At 42.2% G+C, this 26,324-nt stretch overlaps 1 protein-coding gene across 1 annotated transcript in view; it reads right to left on the bottom strand.

The window, feature by feature from the left end:
* The window catches only part of LOC140165131 (membrane-associated phosphatidylinositol transfer protein 2-like), a 104,614-nt gene that overhangs the window by 57,218 nt on the left and 21,072 nt on the right, over positions 1-26,324 (bottom strand). The window contains exons 3-4 of the mRNA XM_072188566.1: positions 2,006-2,141; positions 939-1,142 (exon numbers count right to left, since the gene is read on the bottom strand). Of these exons, the coding sequence (XP_072044667.1) occupies positions 939-1,142; positions 2,006-2,141 (340 nt within the window). The remainder of the gene's footprint in view (positions 1-938; positions 1,143-2,005; positions 2,142-26,324) is intronic.

Here is a 26,324-nt window from a genome sequence, read left to right as displayed (position 1 = left end):
CCACATCACAATAAGGCTATTGAACAGTGTGGTTGTTGTATGCAGTTCGCTCAAGCAGATCGATATACCAGTCCCTTGCCTTGTTTTATAAACATTGAGGTCAACTCATCTATACTGCCACATGCAATAGCATGGTCAGTTATGGGAAAAAATTGGGGGCATTCAGGTCCTTGCCAACAGTACGCAGAAACAAACGAAAACAATTCTATGTGAAAATCACACATTGCATCGCTAAGCATTCAGTGTGTCACGCCATAAATCGTGTCTAGCATCACGCCCTGAGAATTTCTCCACTCAACCACCACCCACTTACCTACTTCTCTACATTTCTTCTCAGATGATGGGAGGTTAAAGACATTATCTTGATGACCAGCATCAGGGTAATATTTGGATTCTATTTCAATGGAGAATTTCTCCACTCAACCACCACCCACTTACCTACTTCTCTACATTTCTTCTCAGATGATGGGAGGTTAAAGACATTATCTTGATGACCAGCATCAGGGTAATATTTGGATTCTATTTCAATGGAGAATTTCTCCACTCAACCACCACCCACTTACCTACTTCTCTACATTTCTTCTCAGATGATGGGAGGTTAAAGACATTATCTTGATGACCAGCATCAGGGTAATATTTGGATTCTATTTCAATGGAGAATTTCTCCACTCAACCACCACCCACTTACCTACTTCTCTACATTTCTTCTCAGATGATGGGAGGTTAAAGACATTATCTTGATGACCAGCATCAGGGTAATATTTGGATTCTATTTCAATGGAGAATTTCTCCACTCAACCACCACCCACTTACCTACTTCTCTACATTTCTTCTCAGATGATGGGAGGTTAAAGACATTATCTTGATGACCAGCATCAGGGTAATATTTGGATTCTATTTCAATGGAGAATTTCTCCACTCAACCACCACCCACTTACCTACTTCTCTACATTTCTTCTCAGATGATGGGAGGTTAAAGACATTATCTTGATGACCAGCATCAGGGTAATATTTGGTTTCAATTTCAATGGAGAATTTTTCTACAAACGGGCAGGTGTATCTGGTTTTGGTATAAGGATAGGCATTCCAGGATTCTTCTTCCACTCGCAGGGCTGTCTTTGGTAATATTGCACGAAACCAACCTGTTATGATAATAAAATAAAGTAAGCACTTGAAAGTTTGGATGTAAAGATTATGTGATTCCACTGGTTACCAGTGAAGTGAATGCATGAGTGGTCTAGAGCTATCATATCTTGTGGCAGGGAAAAAAAAAAGTTTGAAAGATCTTAGTTGCAATGCTTGACTTGACTGGTTAGAACATTGAAGAGCACAAGGCCAGGGGGGTATGCTCCTCCTGTGGGAAATATTGCCCCCCCCCCCCTCCATGTGATGCAGGCCGACCTGATATCTAAGATTTGTATGCCTTTTTTGTAATTTTTTAGCCAATTTTTGACAATATTTTTGACAATATAAGTTGAAAGTTATCTTGCCCCCTCCTATGAAAAAGTCCTGGCTATGCTACTGCACAAGGTCAAAACAAGCAATCAGTATAAAATTTCACAAAATATATTTCTATTTGTCCTATTCAAACCTTCATTAAATTCCAGTGGCTGAAGGGTCACATCCCCCTAAATTTGATGTCCTCCCTATTGTCCCTCCTAAACATACTTATGTCTAGGCTATAACCCTTTGAATTAAGAATTTTTATCAGGTCACAACCAGTGGCGGTGCCAGGATTTTTTTTGGGGGGGGGGGGTGGGGCATGGGCAAATTTTGCCCCCATAGCGCTGCCACTGGTGACAACATCACCCTGTAACCCCTCCTTCCTAACCCCATCAGATCAATTCACACCACACCTTTTGCTACAGAGCACAGACTAATGTGAGTGGACTTTGGTGTCCCAGCATTATCTCATCAAAATTCATCAATTTAAAAAGCAAGTAGCTTAGACTCTCGACCAAAACAAACCACTGATTTCTCCTTTCTTATTCATGTTATTACTTACTTGGTAAATGACTACCCACATGGTATACTTTATGTGTGTATTGGCCTTGGGTTTCTCCTGGTCCATTTTCATAAGGCTCATTGACGAGGATTTCTACCCCACTACCGGCTCCGCTGCTTTCTTGACGACTCTTTTTCTGAAATGGAAGAAAAGAATAAATCAAAATTTTAATCAGATTTTATTTTTTATGAGATTTCTTTGTTTTATGCTTTTTTAAAGAACAATTCCAGTATAACCTGCGCACAAGTATAACCACAACCCTAAACCTAACCTTAACCCTAAAACACAGGCTGCGCAGGGTAAACCAGAATTGTACCTAAAAAAACAGGGTGCCCAGGGTAAACCAGAATTGTACCTAAAACACAGGGTGTGCGGGGAAAACCAGAATTGTACCTTTTTTTAATGACAAGATTTTTTGTTGGTCCGTTTGGAATAGCCCAATAGGCTTAAGGTGCTCTATTGTGATCAATGTAAATTGGAAAAATCCCTCAGAAGAAGTGAAAAATACAATCAAATGTAGCAAACATTATCATTAACTTGTAATAAACATTTAACTCATAATAATAAATCCTTGTCCCTTGAAAGTTAAAAATAGTTCCTAGTAATAATATTTATAATTGGTGACATGATGTATCATCTGATAAAGGCAAATGTTTTAAATACCAGTACACTTTCTCCATTAGCTGCCATTGAGATATGCATGTGACAATCAATCTACCTCAATGACATGCAACATCTTACACTTTTATGTATTAAGGAAGGAGTGAGTATTATACCTGTGAAGCGCTGCATATCTGAAAACCAACACCATTGGACAAAAATTATTCCTAAAAATATGATTTTTTACATTTTGTGCTAACCTAAACAAATATAATTAGATTCATTTAGTTGAATAAAGAAAATAATTTTAAAAATTAAACAAACAAATAGATTAATGAATAACACAACTGTTATCTATTATTTCTACCACCCTCACTAAGCACTCATCCAGCGTTGGCTATAGCTGGTATTATGGAGCAAAATGTTACTCAATTTTGATCACTTTGCTACACAATTAATTTTGGAAATGTGTAGCAATTTTATGCCGTAGACTTATACAGTGAAGTGTGGAAATGTAACAAAAATCAAAAATCAAGTAGTGCCAAGCTGATAATGCATAAAAAATGTCTTGCGTCCAAGTTCAATGCAGCACTCATCACTTTCAAGACCCAAAAATATCCACCTTACTGGTTAAAAAAAATTTATACTATCTTTGAATGTAAATAAATAAATAAATAAATAAACAAAACAAATAAAACTCAAAACCTCCAACAATATTTTCCGCCTAATATGAATTATATAAATTTAAAATAGGACTTGATGAGCTATACTGTGCAAAAAAAACATGAAAAAAACTGTTACAGCCGCTTTAGATTGCAGACAGAAATGTGACTTGTATCTTCAGTTCATTGGCATCACCTGTATACATTCCCAATAGTCAACACAAATCAATTTATGTATTCCAATTACTTGTAAAACAATCAATGCTATGTCCGGCTAGTCTGACTAACACAGCACACATGTTTTAATCTTCATTTTCCTGCAAACTGAAAAACATTTAAGGTGGTACTACACCCCTGGCCAATTTCTTTTTTTTTTTTTCATTTTCTCAAAAATTATAGCGCATTGGTGACAAGTAAGATATGTAGGGCCTATATATATTATAGGGGCAAGGACTACAACTACTGCACTGGAAATTTTTATTTCAACACAAACAACAGTTGTGGAGTTACAGTCAAAATGAGGGAAAACCAATATTTGATCAATAAATCAATAACTATTTGTCTTGAGTCACTGAAATTCCAGTGTAGTAACTGGATTCCTTGCCCCTATACTATACATAACTTTTATTACCATTCTTTTATTAGTTTTTGAGAAAAATGAAAAAATTGTCACACATTTATCAAGGGATGTAGTGCCACCTTAAGCCTTTGAAAAGAAATTGATCTGCAGTGGGGTGGTGCCAGCAGAGGAAGGGGACCCATAAAATAAATCAATTTGGGGACTATAGTATAGAGTGCATAATGAAAACCAAAAGGCCTCAGATTCACTCTGGCCTAAAACACACCTTATAAACTATTTGACAACATTCAGGGACATATCTCAATATAAGCGGGTTCTTTGGTTTCTTCCTGCATTTAAAAACTGGGTGTACAAGATATATTGATTTGCCATGTCTATGTTTATATCCCGGAGGGGGTTCTTCCTGGTTGAAGGTATACAGGGATGTGCCACGGTTTTGGGGTAACTTTTCAGCGATTTTGGTATATCGATGGGTGGGTTTTCAGTGGAGACCAGTGCGCCCAATTGGGTGCATTTTGGCAAAAATGCCCTTAAAGCGCACAATTATAGCAAATTTGGGTGCTTTTTTGGTGCTTTTTCTTGAAAATTGGTATACTGATGGGTAGCAAAAACAGCAAAGTAGGTATAGAGAAAGTCGGCATCCGAAAGTCTGTGTGGCCCACCCCCGTACACATTTTTTTGAAGAACCCCCCCCCCCCGGGTTTATATGATAATAAATATATTGAATTAATGGCACCAAATGTCCGAATAACTGAGTGATACAACCCCAACCCATCCCCTGGTTCACACTTATTCAACTAGTAATATTAGCCCCTGAATATCAGTATTTTAAGATGCCATACATATAAACGGATGACCTTTAATTTTCAGTGTAATGTTGTGAATCTTATAAACTGTGTATTTGGAGCTAACTTTCAGCTCTAATGGCAGACTACAATTGACCGTAAATCAAGGTGGGTCTTTAGTGGAAATGACGGTACGGGGATGTGTGGCTGATTCGGGGTGAATTTTCAGCCATTTAGTTTAGACTTGGGGTGCATTTTCAGCCATTTTGGTTCATTGATAACCCTTAATTTCATGAAAATTTGGTTTAAGGAAGGGTGTTTAATTTCTATAGAAAGTGCCAATTTTATGCTGTTTCCAGTCTGTCTTTCATCAAATTGGCTTAAAGTGGGGTAGTTTTTCAGAGTTCCAGCTGTATATCCCTCACTAAAACCAAAGTTAAGACCACAGGATATAAGGGACAGTTCACAAACACTTATAAGGGGGGCCTGATGCAGAAAGGGGGCCCTGAAAATTTTTGACCCTCCTAAGGGGGGGGGCCTGAAAAAAAATGACCACAAATTTTGCTGGGTAAATTGAGTTTATATGCTTTTCTATACTCTCTAAATGTAAAAGAGTGAAAATTTCACTCGGAACTTGGAGTGATTTCATTCTCACTCTATTCGAGCGGTTAGTCGTTCTTTTAGAGTGAAAAAAAGCTTCTACTCGGTCAATGTAGATTCACTCCTTACAGAGTTATCCAAAATTACCGCTCAATTTCAGAGTGAAATTACAATCACTCTTTGCGGAGTGAATCCACAGTTCGTACAGCCAATCAGAAAGCGGATTTTCACGCTGAGAGCCACGAAAAAATTGTGATTATTCATTTGGCGAATAGTCGTTGCAGCAATGGCGGTGGAGTTGTCAGTAGCAGTTTGGCGAAGAAATAGCCAATATTTTCGTTGGTAAGTATACTTTGAACTATTTTATTTATGTGTTGAATCATTGCAGATTGTAATCGACAACTAAAAATCTGATGTTACTGTCTCAAAGGTGATAATTGTACCCATGAAGCTTCTTCATTTGTTGAACACATTGATTCACATTAACGGTCCGGCATTACGGTAGCACACTCATGCACTGCTATGCATACCTGGTACATGTATTACTTCATAAACATGTAAATGATTGAGTGTACTTGTGTAATAATTGTAATGTTTGTTATACTGCGTCAGCCTTTTTATTGTTAGTATGTACCCGATCACATCTCCGAGTCCGATGCGCTAGTCATGCTATACATACCAGTAGCCACAGGATCACATGCAGCAAGGCCAGGCCATACCTAGCTAGGCTTAGGCTACAGGGTCAGGCCAAAGCATAGGCCTGTTATCTCTGACCAGTCTCTAATTTATCATGTTTATATACTGCAGCACATTATATCTGCATGTGTGATGCCAAAAGTCAGAGGACTATAGGCCTCTAGCTAGGCTTAGGCTATAGGGTCAGGCCAAAGCATAGGCCTGTTATCTCTGACCAGTCTCTAATTTATCATGTTTATATACTGCAGCACATCTATCTGCATGTGTGATGCTAGGCCCATAGTCCTCGTCACTAAGCTTTTAATCATGCCAAAATTACCATTTTAATCTTAATTAACATGTAATAACACTTATTGTGTTGTAATCTCCACAAAAATACATGAATGAATGAACATTTTGTGCCTATTTCTGTGATTATTTTTTGTCAGTCTCATTCACTTCTTTATTTCAGAGCTATTAACTCAAAAAGAGTGGTTTTTCCACTCCTCTTTGGAGCTGTATGAGTGACCACTCCTTTTGGAGTGAAATTCACTCTCACTAAAGAGTGATTTTATTCACTCTTTTTTTTTGAGTGAATTTCCTCACTCTTTTGAAGAGTGAATTTCACTCTAAAAGGAGTGGTCACTCATACAGCTCAAGGAGGAGTGGAAAAACCACTCTTTTTGAGCTGTTTTTCACTCTTTCACATTTAGAGAGTAGGGTTGACCCATAGTTTTCATGTCAAAAAGGGGGCCCTGGAATTTTTGAGGTCTCTAAAGGGGGCCCCGAAATGGACTTTGAGCTTATCTAAGCTTCCACAATGCCTGGATCCCATGCTGTGCTCTGCTTAATGTACGGATAATGGTTCAAGTCAAACAAGGGGAACTGGGGGGAAATTGCCCTCACAGAAAATTTGCAGGGGAAAATGGAGACAGCAAAGAATATGTCATTAAAATGACTAAAAACAGGGCAAAAAAATTAACAAATGAGGACAAAAAGTTGACTTTGCCTCCTCACACTAAAAGCTTGACTACACCGTTGTAGTCAAACCACCTAATACTAGTAACTGAGAAACCTGACTACGGACTTGAATGACCTATATGTAGCTGGCGACAACATCTTAATTATCCTGGAGAAGCTGCTGGCAGTCTCGATCTAGTTGGACTACTGTCTGCCTGAAAGCACCGCCTTTAAGCTCCTTTATGAATTTCAATTACAAGAATTGTATCATTACAAAACAGACTCTTGAGGTGTAGAATGTAAACTCAAAATATTAAACATTAATATGCTATAAATGTTGCCGCTATTTACTATCACACTATATTACATAAGTTGGCGTAAGCACAACGACCATATCAAGGTTGGTGAGTGCGTGTGAAGTATCAATTAAACACACGATGGGCTATTCCATTTAAAATCCACACTAGCTACACCTGTGGAATGAATGCATTAGGCAACTCCATTTGAATTTCATATACCCTCTGAGAAATATTCAACCTGAATCTTCCACAGGGGAAGGGTGCATTTCAAGTAGAGTTGGTCATGTGCTAATTCCATTTGAAAACCCCCTGTGGAAGATATTTCCAAAATCTTCCACAGGGGTAGTGTGGATTTTAAATGGAAGAGCCCAATGTCATGCTAAATATAACTCTCATCTTGTGTTTAAATTGCAAAAACTTGCTGTTTCAATCACTGAAATGATCGACTGCTTGGCCATGCAAACAATCACACCTAATTGGAATCGGCCACATTTTGCACACAACCACACGCACAAAAACAGAACAAATTTGTATCATTATCGTATATACGATAAACAGTGTCATGGTTCAGGCATGATAGTAAGTGTTGGTTCTTTAATTTTTACCTCCTTAATAATTAGCCAAAACCATCCTGACAGTTTAATATTACAGATATTATTTTACCTTTTTTGGTAAAAATAACAAAAATTTGACCTTATAATTATATGGCTGTTAATGCTTGATTGCATTACAAACAAATGACTATATGGAGGCAGAACTTTTTGAATGACCCTTGGATAATTTACTCTACATATAGCGTGATCATTCCGGTTATAAAAATGATATTGTACTTTAAGAAGCAAATGGTCCATCAAATCAAATAGATCCATTAAGATATTTAATCAGATTATTAAAACTCATCAGTGGAAGTACGGTCATGTCATGTTTCAAGAGTCATATATAAGATCAATAATTAACCAATGCCTGCTTGTACAAATACACAATAATTACTCATTCATCCTTGTTTTTATAAGTACACAGCAAACTTTGATTTATCTCTCTGAATGTCTGAGACAGCTTTGATGATCTATTGGGCTGTTCCAGTTGAAATCCTTACACCTATGGAACACATCTTAACATTCCCTACAGGTACTACATTGTACTACCCTACAGGTGCAACTTTTAAATAGGGTTACCTAATTGGGCTATTCCATTTGAAATCCATACACCTATGGAAGACATGGTCTTAACCTTCCCTACAGCCTCAGGTACTACTACTCTACAGGTGCGACTTTTAAATAGGGTTATCTGATTGGGCTATTCCATTTGAAATCCTTACACCTATGGAAGACATTATCTTAATCTTCCTTGCAGGGAGTGTGACTTTTAAATGGGGTTACCTGATTGGGCTATTCCAGTTGAAATCCATACACCTATGGAAGACATGATCTTAACTTTCCCCACAGGGAGTGTGACTTTTAAATGGGGTTACCTGAATGGGCTATTCCATTTGAAATCTACACCCCTGTGTAGGATATAATTGGTCATGTCTTCCATAGGGGGTGTATGGATTTCAACTGGAATAATCCATTAGACAAAACACATTGTTTGTGTGACCAATGAACGACCCTCTTGAAAATCATGAAGAAAAATGGGTTTTACGGCCCGGGTGGGCACTCAACACAAATGACCATACAGGTATGTTCCCCTGGAAAAACTCCTCTTTTTGGATTTCGCAGCTCCGATTGACCCCCTATATTTGACCAAAATAGAGCTCCGAAAGATCCTTGATTTTGATAATTTCAGCTCTAAAAGATCCAAAAATTTCTCATTCCTCATATATTTCTGTTTTTTTCAGGCAATTTTCAAATTCAACCAATCAATCCCACCTTAACTCTGGAAGAGGTTTTAATGACAAGCAAACTGTTTTTGTTCAAATAAAAAAATTCTTACCAAATGAATTGCAAACATTTCATCACAATTTCATTTATTTTCACAGTTAGTATTGCATTATAACACAAACAGTTTTTAAAATGTCTTCATATTTAACTGTTACATATTTATATTGTTTATCAAATAAAGCTATTATGTGCACGTTTTTGCCTGTAATCTGTTAAAAAATCTGAACAACCAACCCCAGGTTTTATGGAGAGGTTTTATGGACAAACAAAACTGCCTTTGTTTCAAAATAATAATTTTTGTCCATACCAAATAAATCACAAACATTTCATCATAATTTCATTTGCACAGTTTATAGAGGAAATCTGCACATGCACATATGCATGCACAGGCATACAAAATTATTGGGTGCGTTTCTTGTTACATTTGGTATGTACATGTATACATTTATGGGGTCAGGTTCCAGTCCCTCACTAATCGAATGTCTTGGGATACACCACTGAATTAAATTGATTTTTATCAAATTTATTTTATTGATATAAAAATTGGAAAACATTTGTGATGTGATCAAGCAAACCGACTCGGAATTAGAGAATAAACGATTGGAATTTTTATTTTGCCTGTCCTCTACCGTGTGATAGGCGACAGGCAGGTCCAATATTTTGAGTAGTGGATGCCGGCGCAGCGGTATCCACTACGATAAAAATATTGGACCTGCCTGTCGCTATCATAGGTGAGAGGATAGGCAAAAATAAAAATTCCTATCGCTTATTCTCATTCTTAGTCAGTTAAATATTATTTTAATAACTGTAAACAATTTTTTAAGCAAAAACTAAGTTACCGTCATAAAAACTCCCTCATTATAAAATGAACGAAACTTGTTTACAACTTCACGTATTCTGTTGCGTGTATTGCTAGCGCGTACGCGTATTCCGCACTAGTCTACGCATCCAGCGCGATACATACGCCGCACCTCTACACGCATATTACGCATTTTCAAGGCGCATGACGGCGTGGGGTCGTCTTCACGGCCTGATAGACGGCACCAAATCATGCGATTGTCCAATCAGAAATGTGTCTACGAACTAGACCACTCCCACTGACTAAGAATATTGATTCTGAGATATAGCCAATTATAGTATTCAAATTCCTTTGTATTTTATTGTTCGGTGCAGTAAAACTAACATGGCCATATCTCTGGAACTGTAAGTCAAATTATAGCAGGTTTTCAGCAAGATAGAGCTCTGAGAATGGCTCATGTAATACAATTGAAAACTGAATTTTGATTTTGATTGACATCAGACTCATTTAGTATTAAGTCTTTGAAAGCAATAACACATTTCTTTCACAGTTTATTTGAAAATAAAAAGCTATATTTCAATAAAACAAAAAGAGTGTTTTAATTTATTGAATAAATAACAGTATATTATACATGGATCTTGCACAAAATTTGACTAAAACTACTTGAAATTAGTCCCAAACAAAAATGTTTGGTAGACTCATAACCGGTGCGATCTTACCTTTCCGATGTTGATTAAGATACTTCTTGCATCGATCCCGAGATCTGGAAAAACCAATAGTCATTTTGTCCCACATAAATGAATAAATAACAAAACCCCGATCCCCGGTGGACTCACCCAAAAGGTGACGTCACACCATATGATCGCCCTTATCCGACTTGGGATCCCCTACTCGGACCAAACTTGTAGGGGTGGCGGGGTCGGGATAATCAACATCGGAAAGGTAAGATCGCACGGTTATGAGTCTACCAAACATTTTGTTTGGGACTAGACTCAGTACACCGGTCGATCTTACCGTTCCGATGTTGATTAAGATACTTCTTGCATCAACATCTGAAAGATCGATCTAGCAAGTAACCGACGGATGGAGGTACAAGATTGGTCAGCATCTGATCAGGGATCGGGGCGGAGTAACGATGGTTTTCGCGAGGTCAGAAAATATTTTCCCCCAGCGGTCGGGAAACAAAAAGACCACGCGATCACAGACATAAACCTCCTTACTTAATAAGTTTGGTGGTTAAGAATAGCGACACTGGTTCTTACCATGCTGAGTATTCTGTATAGTCTGAAAACCTGGTACCCGTACACCACCGTATTATGATCGCCCGAACAATGTCCCGGTAAACCTCCGCCCGTCTCTGATTACTAACGTAAGCGGAAGTATCGTAGAGAAGGGCGAAGGTGGCTTCCGGGACACCGCCTGCTAGATCTCCTCAAGGGACAACCGAGCGGTATACCCAAGATGATGAGATAGCTCGTGTCGAGTGGGTCGTGGGGCGCGAAACCTTCGCGATCCCGGACCCCACCAACACCTGGACCAGCCATTGCGACAGCGGCTGGACCGAAAACTCTGTAAGGGTGATGAATGCGGTCGTGAGTCCCTCGCAAGGCTTGTGTTCGGAAGAAATAGTGCTGCAGCGCCTTATCGGACACCCCAGCCTATCTTTGGCTTCAGCCCGAACCTTGCCCAACCCTGGGGATTGGAGAGGGGCGAATGTCGGTATGCACCGCGCCCGTTCGTAGTCACGAGAACAGAGCGCCGAAACAGTGTCGCTCCAGTGTTTGTGAACACGGAAGCTAACCTTGAGACCGTGTGCAACTCAGCACCGCCGTCCCGAAGCCAACGCCAAACCGGAAAGCCATCTTGAGAGTTACGTATTTAAGCGTCGCTTTTGGCGGAAGGTCAAAAGGTGACCCTTAAGGTAATCTAAGACTGTGTTGGGATCCCTTAGGAGGATCACTTTCCTTTTGGTAGACACTGTTGAACATACCGTCGAGGCGAGACTAATAAGGTAACCATCGGCTATGATAGTCGACCGTCTCGAAACCTCGGTGAATGGAGAGGACAGCTGACTTATAGCTGGCCCCAGTGGCCCGCTGAAGTCTTGCTTGGAACTTTTCTGTCAGAAACTCCGGAACTAGCAGCACAGAGGCTCTAGCGGAGAGCTATTTGTCTCATTGCACCAAGCGTAGTATGGAGCCAGACTCTGGCTATATCGTGCGGAGGGTAGACTTCCGTCTAGCCCGGCGATGAGAAAAACAGCTTCTGATGAAAAGTATCCCTCCGCTGCGTGTTCCCTGGTAAGGGCCATGCAGCTAACTGCAGGTGCTCTAGTGATAGACTGGGTACCTCCGCTCCGGGCATCCGGAGTAGATCGGGTACCTCGGGGAGTGCCAGCGGCCTTGCCGCTAGCAGAATGACAATGCAGTCTTCCCACCCGATCTTGGCCACCACCCTCATGAGTAGTGAGATCGGAGGGACTGCATAAGCTGTCATCCCTCCCCAGTCTATGGACAGAGCGTCCACGGTGAATGCTTGGGGGTCCGCGACCCTTGAGCAGTACACCGGCAGTGGATGATTGCGATGAGATGCGAACAGATCTTTCGAGGGGTGGTACATCCCTTGAAGATCGTCTGAGCGACCTGCGGAGCAAGGGACCATTCTGCTGGTCCCGACACCCTTCCTCGTGACAGATAGTGCGCGAGGATGCTGGTGACGCCCGCGATGTGTATCGCTCTCATCGTAATCTGCCTGAACTTGCACCACCCTATCAGGTGTCGTGCATGCAGGCTCAATCGTGGTGGTCCGGAGTCCCCTTGTCTGTTGGGGTAGGCTACCACGGTTGTGCTATCCGTCAGGACAACGGTATGTGATTCCACGATCACCTCCTCGTAAGCGAGGGAGGTTGATGTGAAACTCTGTCTCTATGGCCCCATAGGCCCGAGGCGGAGTCTCCGTGGATGTGGACCCCCAGCCCCGTTTTGGCGCTATGGTTGTCACTACGTGACATATCGGGGGTGCAGGAAACCTGACACCCTGGGTCAAATTGGGCTGATGGGTCCACCACCAGAGTTCCTCTCGCGCGATCTCCGACAACGGAACCGCGAGGGATCTTGGGTGACGACTGGGCCTGCAAGCAGGCTAGAAGGTGTAGTTGGGTAAGCCTAACGTAGAAAGCGGCAGTACAGTACGAGGTCTACCATACTGGCCATTAGGCCTACCACCTTCATCCATGCCACAGCGGGTTTTGCCCGAGACTCGGCCAAGAGTCAGGCACACCGCACCATGTTCGCCACCCGCTCGGGTGAGAGCACCCGAACCCCTCCGTGAGGGTGATCCGGGCCCCTACAAATAGTGGTGTCTGCGTCGGGACCACGCTGGACTTTTTGAGCTGATCAAAAATCCAGGGTCCCGCACCCTACGGACTATCAACCCCATGAGACCCGTAGTCTTCAGTGGAGTGCGTCCGTATATGAGCCAAACGTCCAGGTAGCAACTGATGTTGACACCCCTGTGCTTCAGAATGCGCTGCCACCGCTCTGACCAAGAGTGTTAAACACCCTGGGAGAGATGGACAGGCGGATGGCGGTATCAAAACTGGTAATTTTGATCCTGTACCTAGAAGCGCAGATGCCTCCGATCTTGAGAGGCGATTGGCATATGCAGATAGGCGTCCGAGAGATCTAGCGATGCTGTTCCCATGCCCCTGATGGGGCAGGCTAGCACCGAGGCGAGAGTCCCCATTCTGAACCTTTTGGGCCTGAAGAACGTGTTCAACAGCCTGCGGTTCGGATGGGGCTCCGTCGCCGGTCTTCCTTGGAGCCAATGGCTCCAAGATCACCCGTAGAACGGGGGTAGACCGGGACAATCGCCCGCTTCGTGAGAAGCTGTGTGATCCCTGTCAGTAGTGCCCGACGCTGGGGGCCGTCTGGCGGTACTACTGTGGACCTCTGAAATGTGCAGGCGAATGTGGGAGACTGGGTTGCCAGTCTGTAACCCCCACTCACCACTGACCATACCCAGGCGCTCAGAGAGATGGTTTCCCACCTCTGGGTGAAAGCCATAAGCGGTCGTCCACTGGGAGATCCCCCTGCGGAAAAACCGCTGAGCCCCCCAGGAATGCTCTGCCTAGCTTCCCTTGGAAGAGCGCTTGCTCTTCTTCGGGGCTTGCCAGCTGATCCTGTGCTACCCTTGCGCCTCCCAGAAATGGGTGCTGCAGAGGTAGTGGGCTCGGTACTGTTGGTGGTGCACGGCCTGCTGAAGTCGGAGCTCCTACCCATGGCAAGGGCCGTTTCCGACCTCTTCAGAGTGCTCCCGTTGGTAGCTTATTTGCACGGTCCTCCACCGTAGCGCAGAAGCATCCAAAGAGAAAAAGGACCCTGCCCTTCCATCGCGTTGAGCGATTGGAGTGGCAGGCCCCTCCCCGGCGCTGAGTGGACACCCTATGGGCTAGGCCCATGGAGCTCTCGTTGAGGCTAGCTGTTAGCACCGCTAATAGGCTCACCTCGCGGAAGAGCTCAGATGTTGTCTGAGCGTGATACGCTTGACGACATCTGGGTCCCTCTCGGATCCCCTCAGGTAGGTCCCGTGGTCCTCCCGCGCTAAGCGCAGAGGAAGCGTGCAAGCACGCGGCGTCCATAGCTCTACTGAGCTCGACAGCCCCACGATATCTACCCGTGAGGTTTGCCGGGAATGAGAGTGCAGGCGTCCCCAGTGAGGAAGCAGCAGCTGAGCATCCTACTGAAAGGATCCCCTGGTCCTCCTCCATGGACTCCCCCTTAGGGGGTGTCCGGAGGAAGATCAGTGCTGTTGCTCCCCTCGCGGGGCAGCGGGGAAGGAGACTGTAGTGATGTCACTACCGGACTCAGCTTCCGACTCCTTTCCTCGCCCACAGTATCCGTATCATGCTCCGATGATGACGGTAACTGAGGACGGGCATCTGAAAGCGGGTAAGAAGGCATAACCAGTGTGTGGCTCGCCGACTACCTGCCAGCAGAAGACGGAGTACTCCCGCAAGAAACTGAGGTATCCGCCATGGCACCACTGGGTCCGCATGCTCTCGCAGCCGTCGTCCTAGCGCTAGCAGCACGGGGCCTACCCTGATCAAGATCTGGGTTAGCTCCATGCCGGCTGGCCTGGTCAACAGCTGATGTTGGTACTGCGTGGCCATCGCTAGGCGACACTTGCCACGGTGCTAGGCCGTGGAAGAAACACCCTGCGGCGGGGTACCACGGGGCATACCCAGCCGGCAGCTGACCCTGAAAGGATCCGCCACCAGGGTAACCCCATGGTACTGCAGTACCAGCACCGCCTCCCCTTGTTGCCACAGAGACTGTGGCGACTAAAGCGGTGCTGCGGTACCGGTGCGGGTATCAGCGTGGGTACCCGTGAGGGTTCCCAACTGTGGACCGCTGTACCCTCGCCACACTGCGTTCCCTGTTTGGGGGATCAAGCTGTGTGCTGGCGTGGTACCGGCGCGGTACTAGCGTGGGTGCCCGTGAGGGCTCCCGGCTGTGTACCACTGTACCCATGCCTCACTGCGTTCCCCCGCAAGGGGATCAAGCCGTGTGTATGGGTACCCCGCTATACCGGCTGTCCCTTGGCTAGAGGAGCTTGCCTAGTACCACGGGTAGCTGAGCGTGCAGATACCCCGATCAATCACCTCGCCACCTGAATAGGCAGCGTCAATCAATGGAGCTATGCCCTGTTGATTTGACAGTGATCGATCAAGAGAGGGTAATTGACCCATTGACGGTAATGGATCACCCACGCTCCGCTGGCTCTCGAGGACATAAGTGGGTTGTTGATCAGCTAGGCTGTTCAAGCTACTTACTGTACCCTCTAGAGCTTCGCCCAAGGTCGCTGTGTGTGGCGGACCACTCACGGCAGCTATGGGCGGGTGCATAGCGGCTACCACTGAAGTCAAGCCGTAGCTCGCCTTTGTAGCTGCCACCGAATGCACCTGGGTCGCTGTCCCGTGAGAGACTGCGAGCCCAACCCCTGAATAATCGCCAGCCAGTCCCTGTGGACAGCCAGCAGCTATTCTAGGGCCCAGGGTATCACTTTCGGCGGTCCCGCCATGGAACGCTGCCGTGTGACAACCCCAGTTGGTTCTGCTAAGACTACACCCACAGCGTTAGCAGCGGTATCGTCTCTGCTGAACCCATGCATGCTAGGGTTCAACCCAGGCAAGCCCGGGTACCCTTGCATGCTGCCCGTCGCTGGCTACTACTGTGGCTGTTTGAGCCTGTAGATATGCCTGCAACAGACGGGTGCCCTCCTGCAAAAAACCCGTGAGGATTTTCGCTAGAGGACTGGTATCCTCCTGCTACAAACCCGCTAGGGTTTTCGCTGGTGGTTACCGCTCTGCTGCCTGCTACTTTGCTCCGACGTATAGTCAGTGCTTTCGCTGGCTGCTGAGCCTTTGGACGCGCTTAGCAGTCCCGAAGGAACCGCCTGCTTGTCCGGGGACCGGAGCCCCTTAAGCAGACCTGCCATGACCCATAGGGGCTGTCACAGCAGAATCTACCGTGTCGACTGGTATCCTCCTGCTGCAAAACCCGCTAGGGTTTTCGCTGGTGGTTACCGCTCTGCTGCCTGCTACTTTGCTCCGACGTATAGTCAGTGCTTTCGCTGGCTGCTGAGCCTTTGGCCGCGCTCGCAGTCCCGAAGGAACCGCCTGCTTGTCCGGGGACCGGAGCCCCCTTAAGCAGACCTGCCATGACCCATAGGGGCTGTCACAGCAGAATCCCCCGTATCGACCGTACCAGTGCCCTTGGTAGATTTCTTCTTCGTCTTATGGCGATGACGGAGCCTATCCAAATCGTCAAGCTGGAACTCGGAGAGTCCTAAGCAAAAGAAAGACATCTAGAAGATCGTGAGCACTCCCTGTGGGTGAAACAGAGCGGGTGTGGGTCCCGCTCCGTCACCAGGGAAGGGCAAGCCCGACAGGGCCGAGGCGAAGCGAGGAGAAAAGGGGGGGGGGCACTACCCCCCCCCCCCCAACACGCGACTCAAGCCCAGTAAGCAAACCTGAGCACGGAGGCTGGTCGCTAACGTTAGTGGTAAAGTAAGGACTGGCTAACTTTATTACTAAAATGTCAGACGGGTCCCTACCAATCCCCACCGTATGAATATCTGATTAACTCGTCTTTATTGGACGGTAATGAAGACATAACGATAGAGTAATCACCCTAACATAGCAACAATAACCTACCGTACATGAAATACAATGTGTATGTACAAACATCTATTGTAACTTACAGGCTGCAATGGTTGTTTACGTGGGAAACAAAATGAATGGCGCCAACGAGCGGCCATTTTGAATTGCTCGTGTGTCCCGTGATACAAACGGAGGCACGATATGTAGCTAAGTTTTGGATCGTTTTTTGTCACTTTTTCGTCAGAAAATGCCGTCAAAACTATCCTCAGCCGAACAATACCGGTTTGGTTTTACCTAAGGTGTGAAACTACAACCAGTATATCTCGCCTTAGTCGAGAAAATTGATACACAGTGCTATGAACAATCGATAGGCACGCCTGTGTCAGTCGGAGACCAAGGAGGATAAGGGCGATCATATGGTGTGGCGTCACCTTTTGGGTGAGTCCACCGGGGATCGGGGGTTTTGTTATTTATTCATTTATGTGGGACAAAATGACTATTGGTTTTTTCCGCATCTCGGGATCGATGCAAGAAGTATCTTAATCAACATCGGAAACGGTAAGATCGACCGGTGTACTGAGTCTGGTCAGTTTTATATTTGAAATATAATTAATAGAAGCTAATATGGCCTCATCTACAGTGGCACAGTTCATTATTCCCCACTTAACTATTACAGCTCAAAATTTGACCCAAAGTTGAAGAGTATGAGTTCTGTATCCAACAGATTCAAAGATCATGAATGTATAAACTGTTGGGGTTAACAGAATGGTCGACTGCAGATCCGTCGGATAACACTTTTTCAATGGGAAATGAACCTTGCTGCTTGGATGATGTCACAATGAGGTTAGCATTTATTCCGTATTGAAAAGCGTGTTCTGACGGATCTGCACTCGACCAGCCTCTTAAAGACCTGTGTACTGACAGATGGACATGTTTGATATCATATAGATTTATTCTAAGGTGGTTGTAATATATTGGGCTATTCCAGTTGAAATCCATACACCCCCTATGGAAGACACAACCTTAATATCCCACACAGGGAGTATGGAGTCACTTATTCATGTACCCCATATGAAATTCACACTCCCTGAGTAGACTATACATTCACTCTAAGGTGGTTGTAATATAAAAATTAGGCCATTCCAGTTGAAATCCATATACCCCCTATGACTGAGAGACACAACCTTAATATCCCACACAGGGGGTGTATATATGAAGAGCTTTGTTTCAAAACCCCTTGCATCCACTTGTCCATTTTGAGAACACATCAAAAATCATCAAAAAATCACTGAGTGATATATGGGGTTTGCAACAAAAGCAGTTTTTGGCGGGATGCTTGGGTAGGATGAGCATCCTGCCAAAAACTGCTTTTGTTAAAAACACCTTATATCAGTGATTTTTTTGATAATTTTTTGATGTGTTCTCAAAATTGGGCAAGTGGATGTAAGGGGTTTTGAAACAAAGCTCTTCATATGTAGATTTCAAATGGTGGAGTCACTATGTACCCCCATATGAAATTCACACTTGCTGAGTAGAACATTAACATCATGTCTTCCATAGCATGCGCGTATTTGGGGGGGGGCTTTGGCGCCAGCCCCGGGTCAAAGTAGGGGGCGGCAAAACGCAGGGCGGCGGAAGAAGAAGGCGGCAAAAACAGGGGCGGCAAAAACGAAGTGGGCGGCAAAACGAATTACCAAAGAAAAAAGGGCGCAAAAAATTGACAAAGCATAAAAAATTTTGAAAAAAGGTTGCTTTTAGGGCGCTTGCACTAAAATCCTTTTTTTTTTTTTTTTTTTTTTTGCTCTTCACTTTTTCAAACGACCGTGAAAAAATTGGGTCAACCTTTTCGGCTGTTAAGGAAGGGCGGCAAAATTGTTTCTTCTTCAGCCCCCGGGGTTGGGGCCCACGGCACGCCACTGCATAGGGGGTGTATGTATGGATTTCAACTGGCATAGTCCATTGCTCAAATCAGCAATACTGTATGCAACTACATAATCAGAACCTGCATTAGGCCAAATAAAAAAATAAACATGTTTCTGTCCTCTCCCGCTTAATATTCAAAAAAATATGTCTAGGAAGTTAAGATGCTTTCTATAGGCTTGCTAATATACAAGAAACACTTTTGGAAGGTGTTTCCTCTCAGAACAACAAAATAAAAAAGCCTCCTCCTTTTTCCAGGCATTATTATACACTAAAATAGCTCGAAGTATGGGTACACCAATTTTGCAATAAAAAATAGAAAATAAAAAAGCCCCTCTTCCTCTTTTTTTCAAAAACCTGGATGTGAAACATGTTTTTTATTTTACTTGGCCTTAAATATGTATAATAATCACACACCTTCATCATTACATTCAATGCAAAGCAAGTTGTTACTTTAATTTCAATCACTGAGCTAATGCATACTTGTAATTTCTAAATCAATGCAATATTGATCAATCACATCTGATAATGGGACGTTTATTGTCGCAGACGTGTGATTTGAAAATCACAACCACGTCAATATGCAATGGATATGTAGACAGACAACCTGCCACCAACACATGCATGTTATCTCCCTATAGCCGCATAACATGCACAGATTACACGTAAATATCTGGGGGAACGTAAACTTAAAATACTAATACAGCATTTTTTTGATATGCGTAATTTTAACTGTTATTTCTACACGTAGTGAACTCGCAGCGTTCCATACACAGTGTTACTATATCTATATACACGAACAGGGGTTAGCTATTATAATCAACTACACGACCAAGCCAGGCATCCACATACTCACTCACTCACGAGCACACACAACAGATTTCAACTCGTGAACACTAGCAAAACCACACACAAAATCATTTGGTTAATTTATTCAACCTTTTACAGAAATGGCTAGAAACTGGCTATATTTCAGCAGAAAAGGATAAAGATGCTGAATATAGGAAACACAGAGAGCAAGTGATGATATAAGTGATTTGGGTTTAATGGAAATTAAAGTGTGCAATTTTACAATGTGTTTTTATCCAATTATCACTCAATTTAAATGCAAATAATGAGAATCAACCTGCTTATTATTTAGTTTGTTTCGGAGAATTATGATGTTAGTAATAAGTAATATTTATTGTTATAGATTACCTGTCATGCCATATGCTTGTTTTAAGTCAAAAAGAGTAACTTGGTACTATGATTGGGCTATTCCATTTGAAATCCATGCTCCCCCTGTGGAAGATTTTGGAAATATGTTCTACAGAATAGTATGAATTTCAAATAGAATTAGCACTTATGGCAGCTCCATTTGAAACTCACCCCTCCCTCAGTGGAAGATTTAGGTTGAATCTTTCTCAGAGGGTGTATGAAATTCAAATGGAGCTGCCTAATGTGCTAATTCCATTTAAAATTCATACTCCCCCTGTGGAAGATATTTCAAAGATCTTCCACAGGGGGAGTGTAGATTTCAAATGGAATAGCTCATTGTGATGAGACTTAAGGGACAGGTCATTATTTACCTCAAAATGATTTAAATAAAAAAATCACCTTTAGTATAATCACATGGTGAGATGCTACTTTAAAACAATTTCATGACACAATATTGCATCTATGGTATACACCTGCAGTGTGAATTGTAATTTAATAAAACTGTCACTGTTATGAATGACCTAATTAAAATAATTGCAGTCTATCTGGCCTGTTTTTGAATGATACAATAATTTGTTATAGAGGATAATGTTTATGTTCTCATTAGGCAAAAAAAAAAAAAGGTTTTTCTCAAAGCTCGCGCGCGCATTTGTAAAATCGTGAGATTTGGAAAAAAAGAAATGCAGAATTTTTTTTTTATTTCAAAAAAAAAAATAATTTTATAGTTTTTCCAGATAAATTCGTAAAATCAGATTTTTTTTCCAAATACCATGAAAAAAGTCGGGAATAAATTTTTTTTTAATCGCATTTCGCATTTGTTTTCAAACCACTCGTGAGCTTTGAGACAAACCATTATTTTTTTATGGCCTTATTTCCATTTTCATCTTGTACATCATTTTTTATATATAAATTTGATACCTCAAGTGTCATAATTATTAGTTTTATAATTATCATCTGCCAATACCACCAATACCACAACATCATCATCACCCCCATCTTCATCACCATTACCACCATCCTCATCATCATCAACATTGTCATCATTATCGCTGTCGCCATCACCATCATCAATGCTGCAATCATGATTGTCATCATCATCATCATCATCATCTTTCACAAAAGCAGCAATATAACTATCATTAGTGACACCACCACCGATATTTATCACTAAACACTAGTGTCAAAAACAACACAAAACTTTGGAATTGAAGTCATTATCATCATCATCATTATCTTTCACAACAACAGCAATATTATCAACACAAAATTCTGGAATAGTAGTCAACCCCCCACCCCCCAATTCTAACCCTAATCTTTTTTAATTATAAACCTTAAAATTTAATACTGAAATCTTTTTTCTGATCTCTATGGGTACCATATCAATTAGGCTTTGTACAATTAGGCTTGCCCAACTTTCACACTATTAACTAAAATGGTCTCATCGCCATTTGCCGAGTTCAATAACCTCCACTCAATAAGCATAGCTCAAAAGTTGACCCCAAGTTGTGAAGTATGAGTTTTTGTATCCAATACACTCAAAGGTCATTATATGCATGTAGAAGTTTATTGGTGAAAAAGAACTGTGTACTGACAGATGAGCTTGTTGTGATCCTTGTGCCATTAATAATGGCCCATTATCCAATCTCATAGTCCTTATGCCTCCAACTACCTCGAGGCAGTAAAGTAAACTCAAATTTTGTGATTTTCTCAAAAACTGCTCATTTTTGCAGGAATCTGTTATGCTAGTTGGATTCCTTGCATCATTTCCTTTCTGAAAATGTATACTTTTATATGTACTTATCATCACTATCAGAGATACAATAAAAAAATAATATCTAAATTACTGCCTCGAGCAACGCATACGGACTATAGCTATTTCTTGCACCAGTACTACCACCTTATTATCATCATAATCATCGTCGTCTTCGTCCTCAGGTCCTCCTAATTGCGTTTCCCACAAATTACCATTTCAACCAGCATTTTTAACCACTCATTAAAGTCAAAATTGCTCTTGTCCAAGCGGAGTGAGTCTCCTGCAGACAATATTCACTACATAATTCATTTGTAACACCTTGTCAACACTACACACTTTCCTGGAACCTGCATTAAATTGGATCAGTTGTTGGTAGGGTATGAAAAGCTACAAATCTAGGCAGTGGCAGCACCAAGTATTTTTGGGGGGGGGGGCATTGGGAGGGGGAAAAGTGCATTTCAGGGGGGGGGCAAAATGCAGCAAAAAGTGGAAATTTACGTAATTTGGGGAGTTTTGCCTCAAAAGTGGGGGTAAGAAAAATCCAACTTGACACCCCCCGGCGCTGCCACTACATCTAGGTACTGATGATGGTGGTCTATAAATCTGCGTAAAATTTACCATTTTTGTCCAATGGAATTGAAAATACCAGAATTGAAAATGTTATTTTCAATGATTTCAGTCACAGCCGCCAACATCTGCCCTATAATGCTGGTTTCATACTTTCCTGCCGCTTGCCACTTTGCCGCTCTGAAGATGATTTTACTTCACTGTGCAGTAGCACCAAAAAAACCCTAGCGGTGACCAGCGGCAAGCAAATATATCGATCACTCCACCGCTTTGCCGCGGCGGCAGCACCGCTGGGAGTTGAATTCAAGTCAACTTGGATCGGTGCCGCTCTGATGTATGAGAACAAAATACGATTTTGGAGCGGTGCTGAGCGGCAAGAGTGGCTTTCAAATCATGCCGCTACCGCTCAGCGGTGTGCCGCTCCGCTTGCAGAAAAATACAAGCGGCATGATGAAGCGTCATGCAGCAGCGCAAGCGGCAAAAAGTATGAAACCAGCATAATGCTCGCTCTTGAAAACATACTATAAAAATTTCTATGATCAAAACTTCAAAAAGTAGAACATATTTTCTTTCTTATTATTTTCTTTATAACTGCAAGTTATATTTTGCCTATACATTGTATCTCAAATTGAGAAATGGGTAGATCCATGTTTCCACTAATTCCAGCTTCAAGTTCAAGTCAATTTTAATAATCTACTTGCACCAATTACTCCCACAAACAAAACATGCACACTTGAGCCCTTCCTACAGGCCCCCTGTATTAATATTTCATAAACAGAAACATTGAAGAAGATTTGAACTCTGTGCAAGATAAACAAACATCTATTGATCGATGCTATATACTGAACTCTGCTGGAGTGTTGGCCATGGCAACAAGCAGCCTCGAAAGCCTAGGGGTATCTTCCTCCTTGAAATATCATGCTAATGGAGGCCTACATCTAGTCTAGATATCTACATCTTGAACTTGTAAACATGTAGCATAGTAAGTTATATCATCATAAATAACATATTCTGGCATGTGTATGAATTAGGGGTTCATTTACAGAATTGATATGATCGCTCAGTAGTTACATCAGAACCCGGTGTTGTCACTGCCTATGCAAAAGCGTAATGCATGATCGTTCCCAAAGTAAAAAATACCCCCTATTTTGTGCTGTTTCAAGAACATTTTCAGCATTTGTTATCCCTATTTTACACAAAAACGGGTACAAATTAGCCTTTTTGCAAGTACACTTTTACAAAAGCACCCCTTTTTTAACATTTCAAGAACACACACCAAAGAACACAGCGGTGATGTAATCGGTGTAAACAAACCCCAGAAACAAACTGAGTGAGTTGCTGAATATTATAGGAAGGCACAAAACTTTCACAAAACTAGAAATCCGGGAGTAAATTGAGCAAGAAATGTTAAGATTCCTTGGGATTTCAACATTCTCAGATTCACAAAAATATACCCTATTTTTTAATTTCGAGTACACCGTCGTCAAAAACAACCCTATTTTTTTAAATATCGCGAACATTAACATAGTTTAAAAATAACCCCTTTTTTCTCAAATTGGGAACGATCATGCGTACACATAGTCAATGTTAAGTGATAACACCGGGCATCAGAACCATTTTGTTTCAGCAAGGGCGCAACCGTAACGCAGCTCCTCTCAGCGCTTAGATTGTAATAATATCCCCTAACAGCTCCCCATAACACCTAGGTGGAGTGAGGTGAGGCAAGTGATTTAAAGCACCTTGCTCAAGTGCACAACATGTTGGCGCTGTAGAGATTCGAACCCACCCCTCAAGCTACTCTGTGACTATATGAATCAACAAAAATCCTCTGCACCACTGTGCCTTATTTGCCTTCCTGTATACATGTATACAGAGGGTATGGGATGACAGTGTGGTGGATTTGGGAAAAATAAAACAACAGGAAAAAACTGAAATTTACTCAATCCAGCGGGTATAACACGCAAAAAGCAGGCGGTTTTACTAATGCGTGGAGGGGCTTTGAGACGAACTATTCAATTAAGATGGCCTAGCTTACATATCCTGAAATAAGGCTGTGGTGTACGTGTAAAAAACAAAAGGTGCTGATCAATTCGTGGAAAGGATAAACAAAAATATAATCTTTGCTAAAGCCAGAAGGTAAGTCCATCAAAGTGCAATCACATGCTGATGGCAGTTACTATCCCCACAATGGCCTCATCCCAATGGCATAGTTCAATAACCACAATTAACACTCATAGTGCAAAATTTCACCTCAAGTTGCAGAGTATGAGTTTTTGTACCCAAATTTTTTAAGGTCATTCAATGCATGCACTTTGTATTGGGGTTAAAGAACTGTGCCCCTGATAGATGAACATGTTGTGGATCTCGATTCCTAGTGAGTTCTAGTGGAAAAGGGATAGATGCTGCGCAGTGTACACCGGCATTTTTCACATTTATTTTTTCTTCACAAATCGAACTGTTCTAAACATTATGATCTTAATTTCGCAGGTTTGTTCAATCCCAAACACTGCAACATATATCGGTTACAAATATATGTGCAGTTATTAATACTCACACATAATTTTTTCTCACTTGTGAAAAGGGCACAAATAAAATTGCACAAAAATTGCTTGTTATACAGAACTGTGAAAGTTGAATTTTTCGTGGTACATCATTTTTGCATGCTATTCAAATTTCAAGCAGGTCCCATGAAAATTATAATGCAAATATTTATTTTATGTATCTATATGTTCAAGCTTAGATTTATAAATTTAAAACAATTAGCAGTCAAAATTGGCGAAGCACAAAAAAATTAATTACGTAAAAATGACCATTTTGACAGTAGCCAGCTTGATAGATTGATAAATAATTCATCTTTCCCCCTTGTTAATTTTCAGTATATGAATTAAACCTAGTGATGAGTTGCTAGGGAGGATTTTGAATCCTATTACATGATGTAAATTTTTTGAAAGTGGCTGAGCAACCCAGAGGGAAGGTATACTCAATCTTGGTTTTGGTATTTATACAAATTTTCCCAAGACAATTAGATCCATTTTTATACCTGTGTCCCAGATTTTTGGCCACATTAACACAATTTTGTGAAATATTAAACAAAATTTCAAATATTTTGTGAAATTTGGGTTCCAGTTTAGGCACAGTCCAAAAATGAGATCCATATTTGTCATCATTTGTACTTAGTGCAAATGAGCACGGTGGCTGAGCGGAATGGTCTCCGACTCATATTCGCAAGGTTGCAGGTTCAAGCCCCAGTAACGCCACCGTGCTGTGCCCTTGAGTAAGGCAGTTTATCTCAATTACTCCTCTCCACCCAGGTGTATAAATGGGTACCGGCTGGGAAAGTAACAGACTCCCTGTGGAGGAGGTGTAGCGATCCCCCCCCCCCCCCACAGCAAATCACTCCATCCTGCAAAAAATGCAGGTTCAACTCCTTTACCTTTTTTCACAATGACTCTAGGTGAGCAACATGATGGTAAAAGGGTGTTACCTGGAACTAGATAGTGGAAATCCTCTTGCTTCTATAGCTTTTTATCACAAAGTGCTTAATTTTTACAGTATTTTGAGCTTAAAATAGAAGCCATGTTTTTAGAATTTCATTGCATGATGTGACAATCAATCATTGAATCTTGCATAGCAATTCTATGTCATTATTATCTCAGAGATGTTCAGAAGCCCCAGTGGCTGGCCATTTGCCAGCTACTTGGCCCTATAGTACAGGCTACATTTTAGGGCAAATAAACAATATTGTATCGAAAAACAGACACACGCACACAACATGAAAGTTTAGTTACTGGTAACAATTGCTATGGTAACCCGGTAACCCTCAAAAAAATTTACAAAATATTTTGTGTTGCCACCCCCCCCTTTGGAAAGAATCATCTTT

The sequence above is a fragment of the Amphiura filiformis genome, chromosome 11 (genome assembly GCF_039555335.1).
Source record: "Amphiura filiformis chromosome 11, Afil_fr2py, whole genome shotgun sequence".
Taxonomy (NCBI): domain Eukaryota; kingdom Metazoa; phylum Echinodermata; class Ophiuroidea; order Amphilepidida; family Amphiuridae; genus Amphiura; species Amphiura filiformis.
This window is presented reverse-complemented; position numbering and strand designations above follow the sequence as displayed.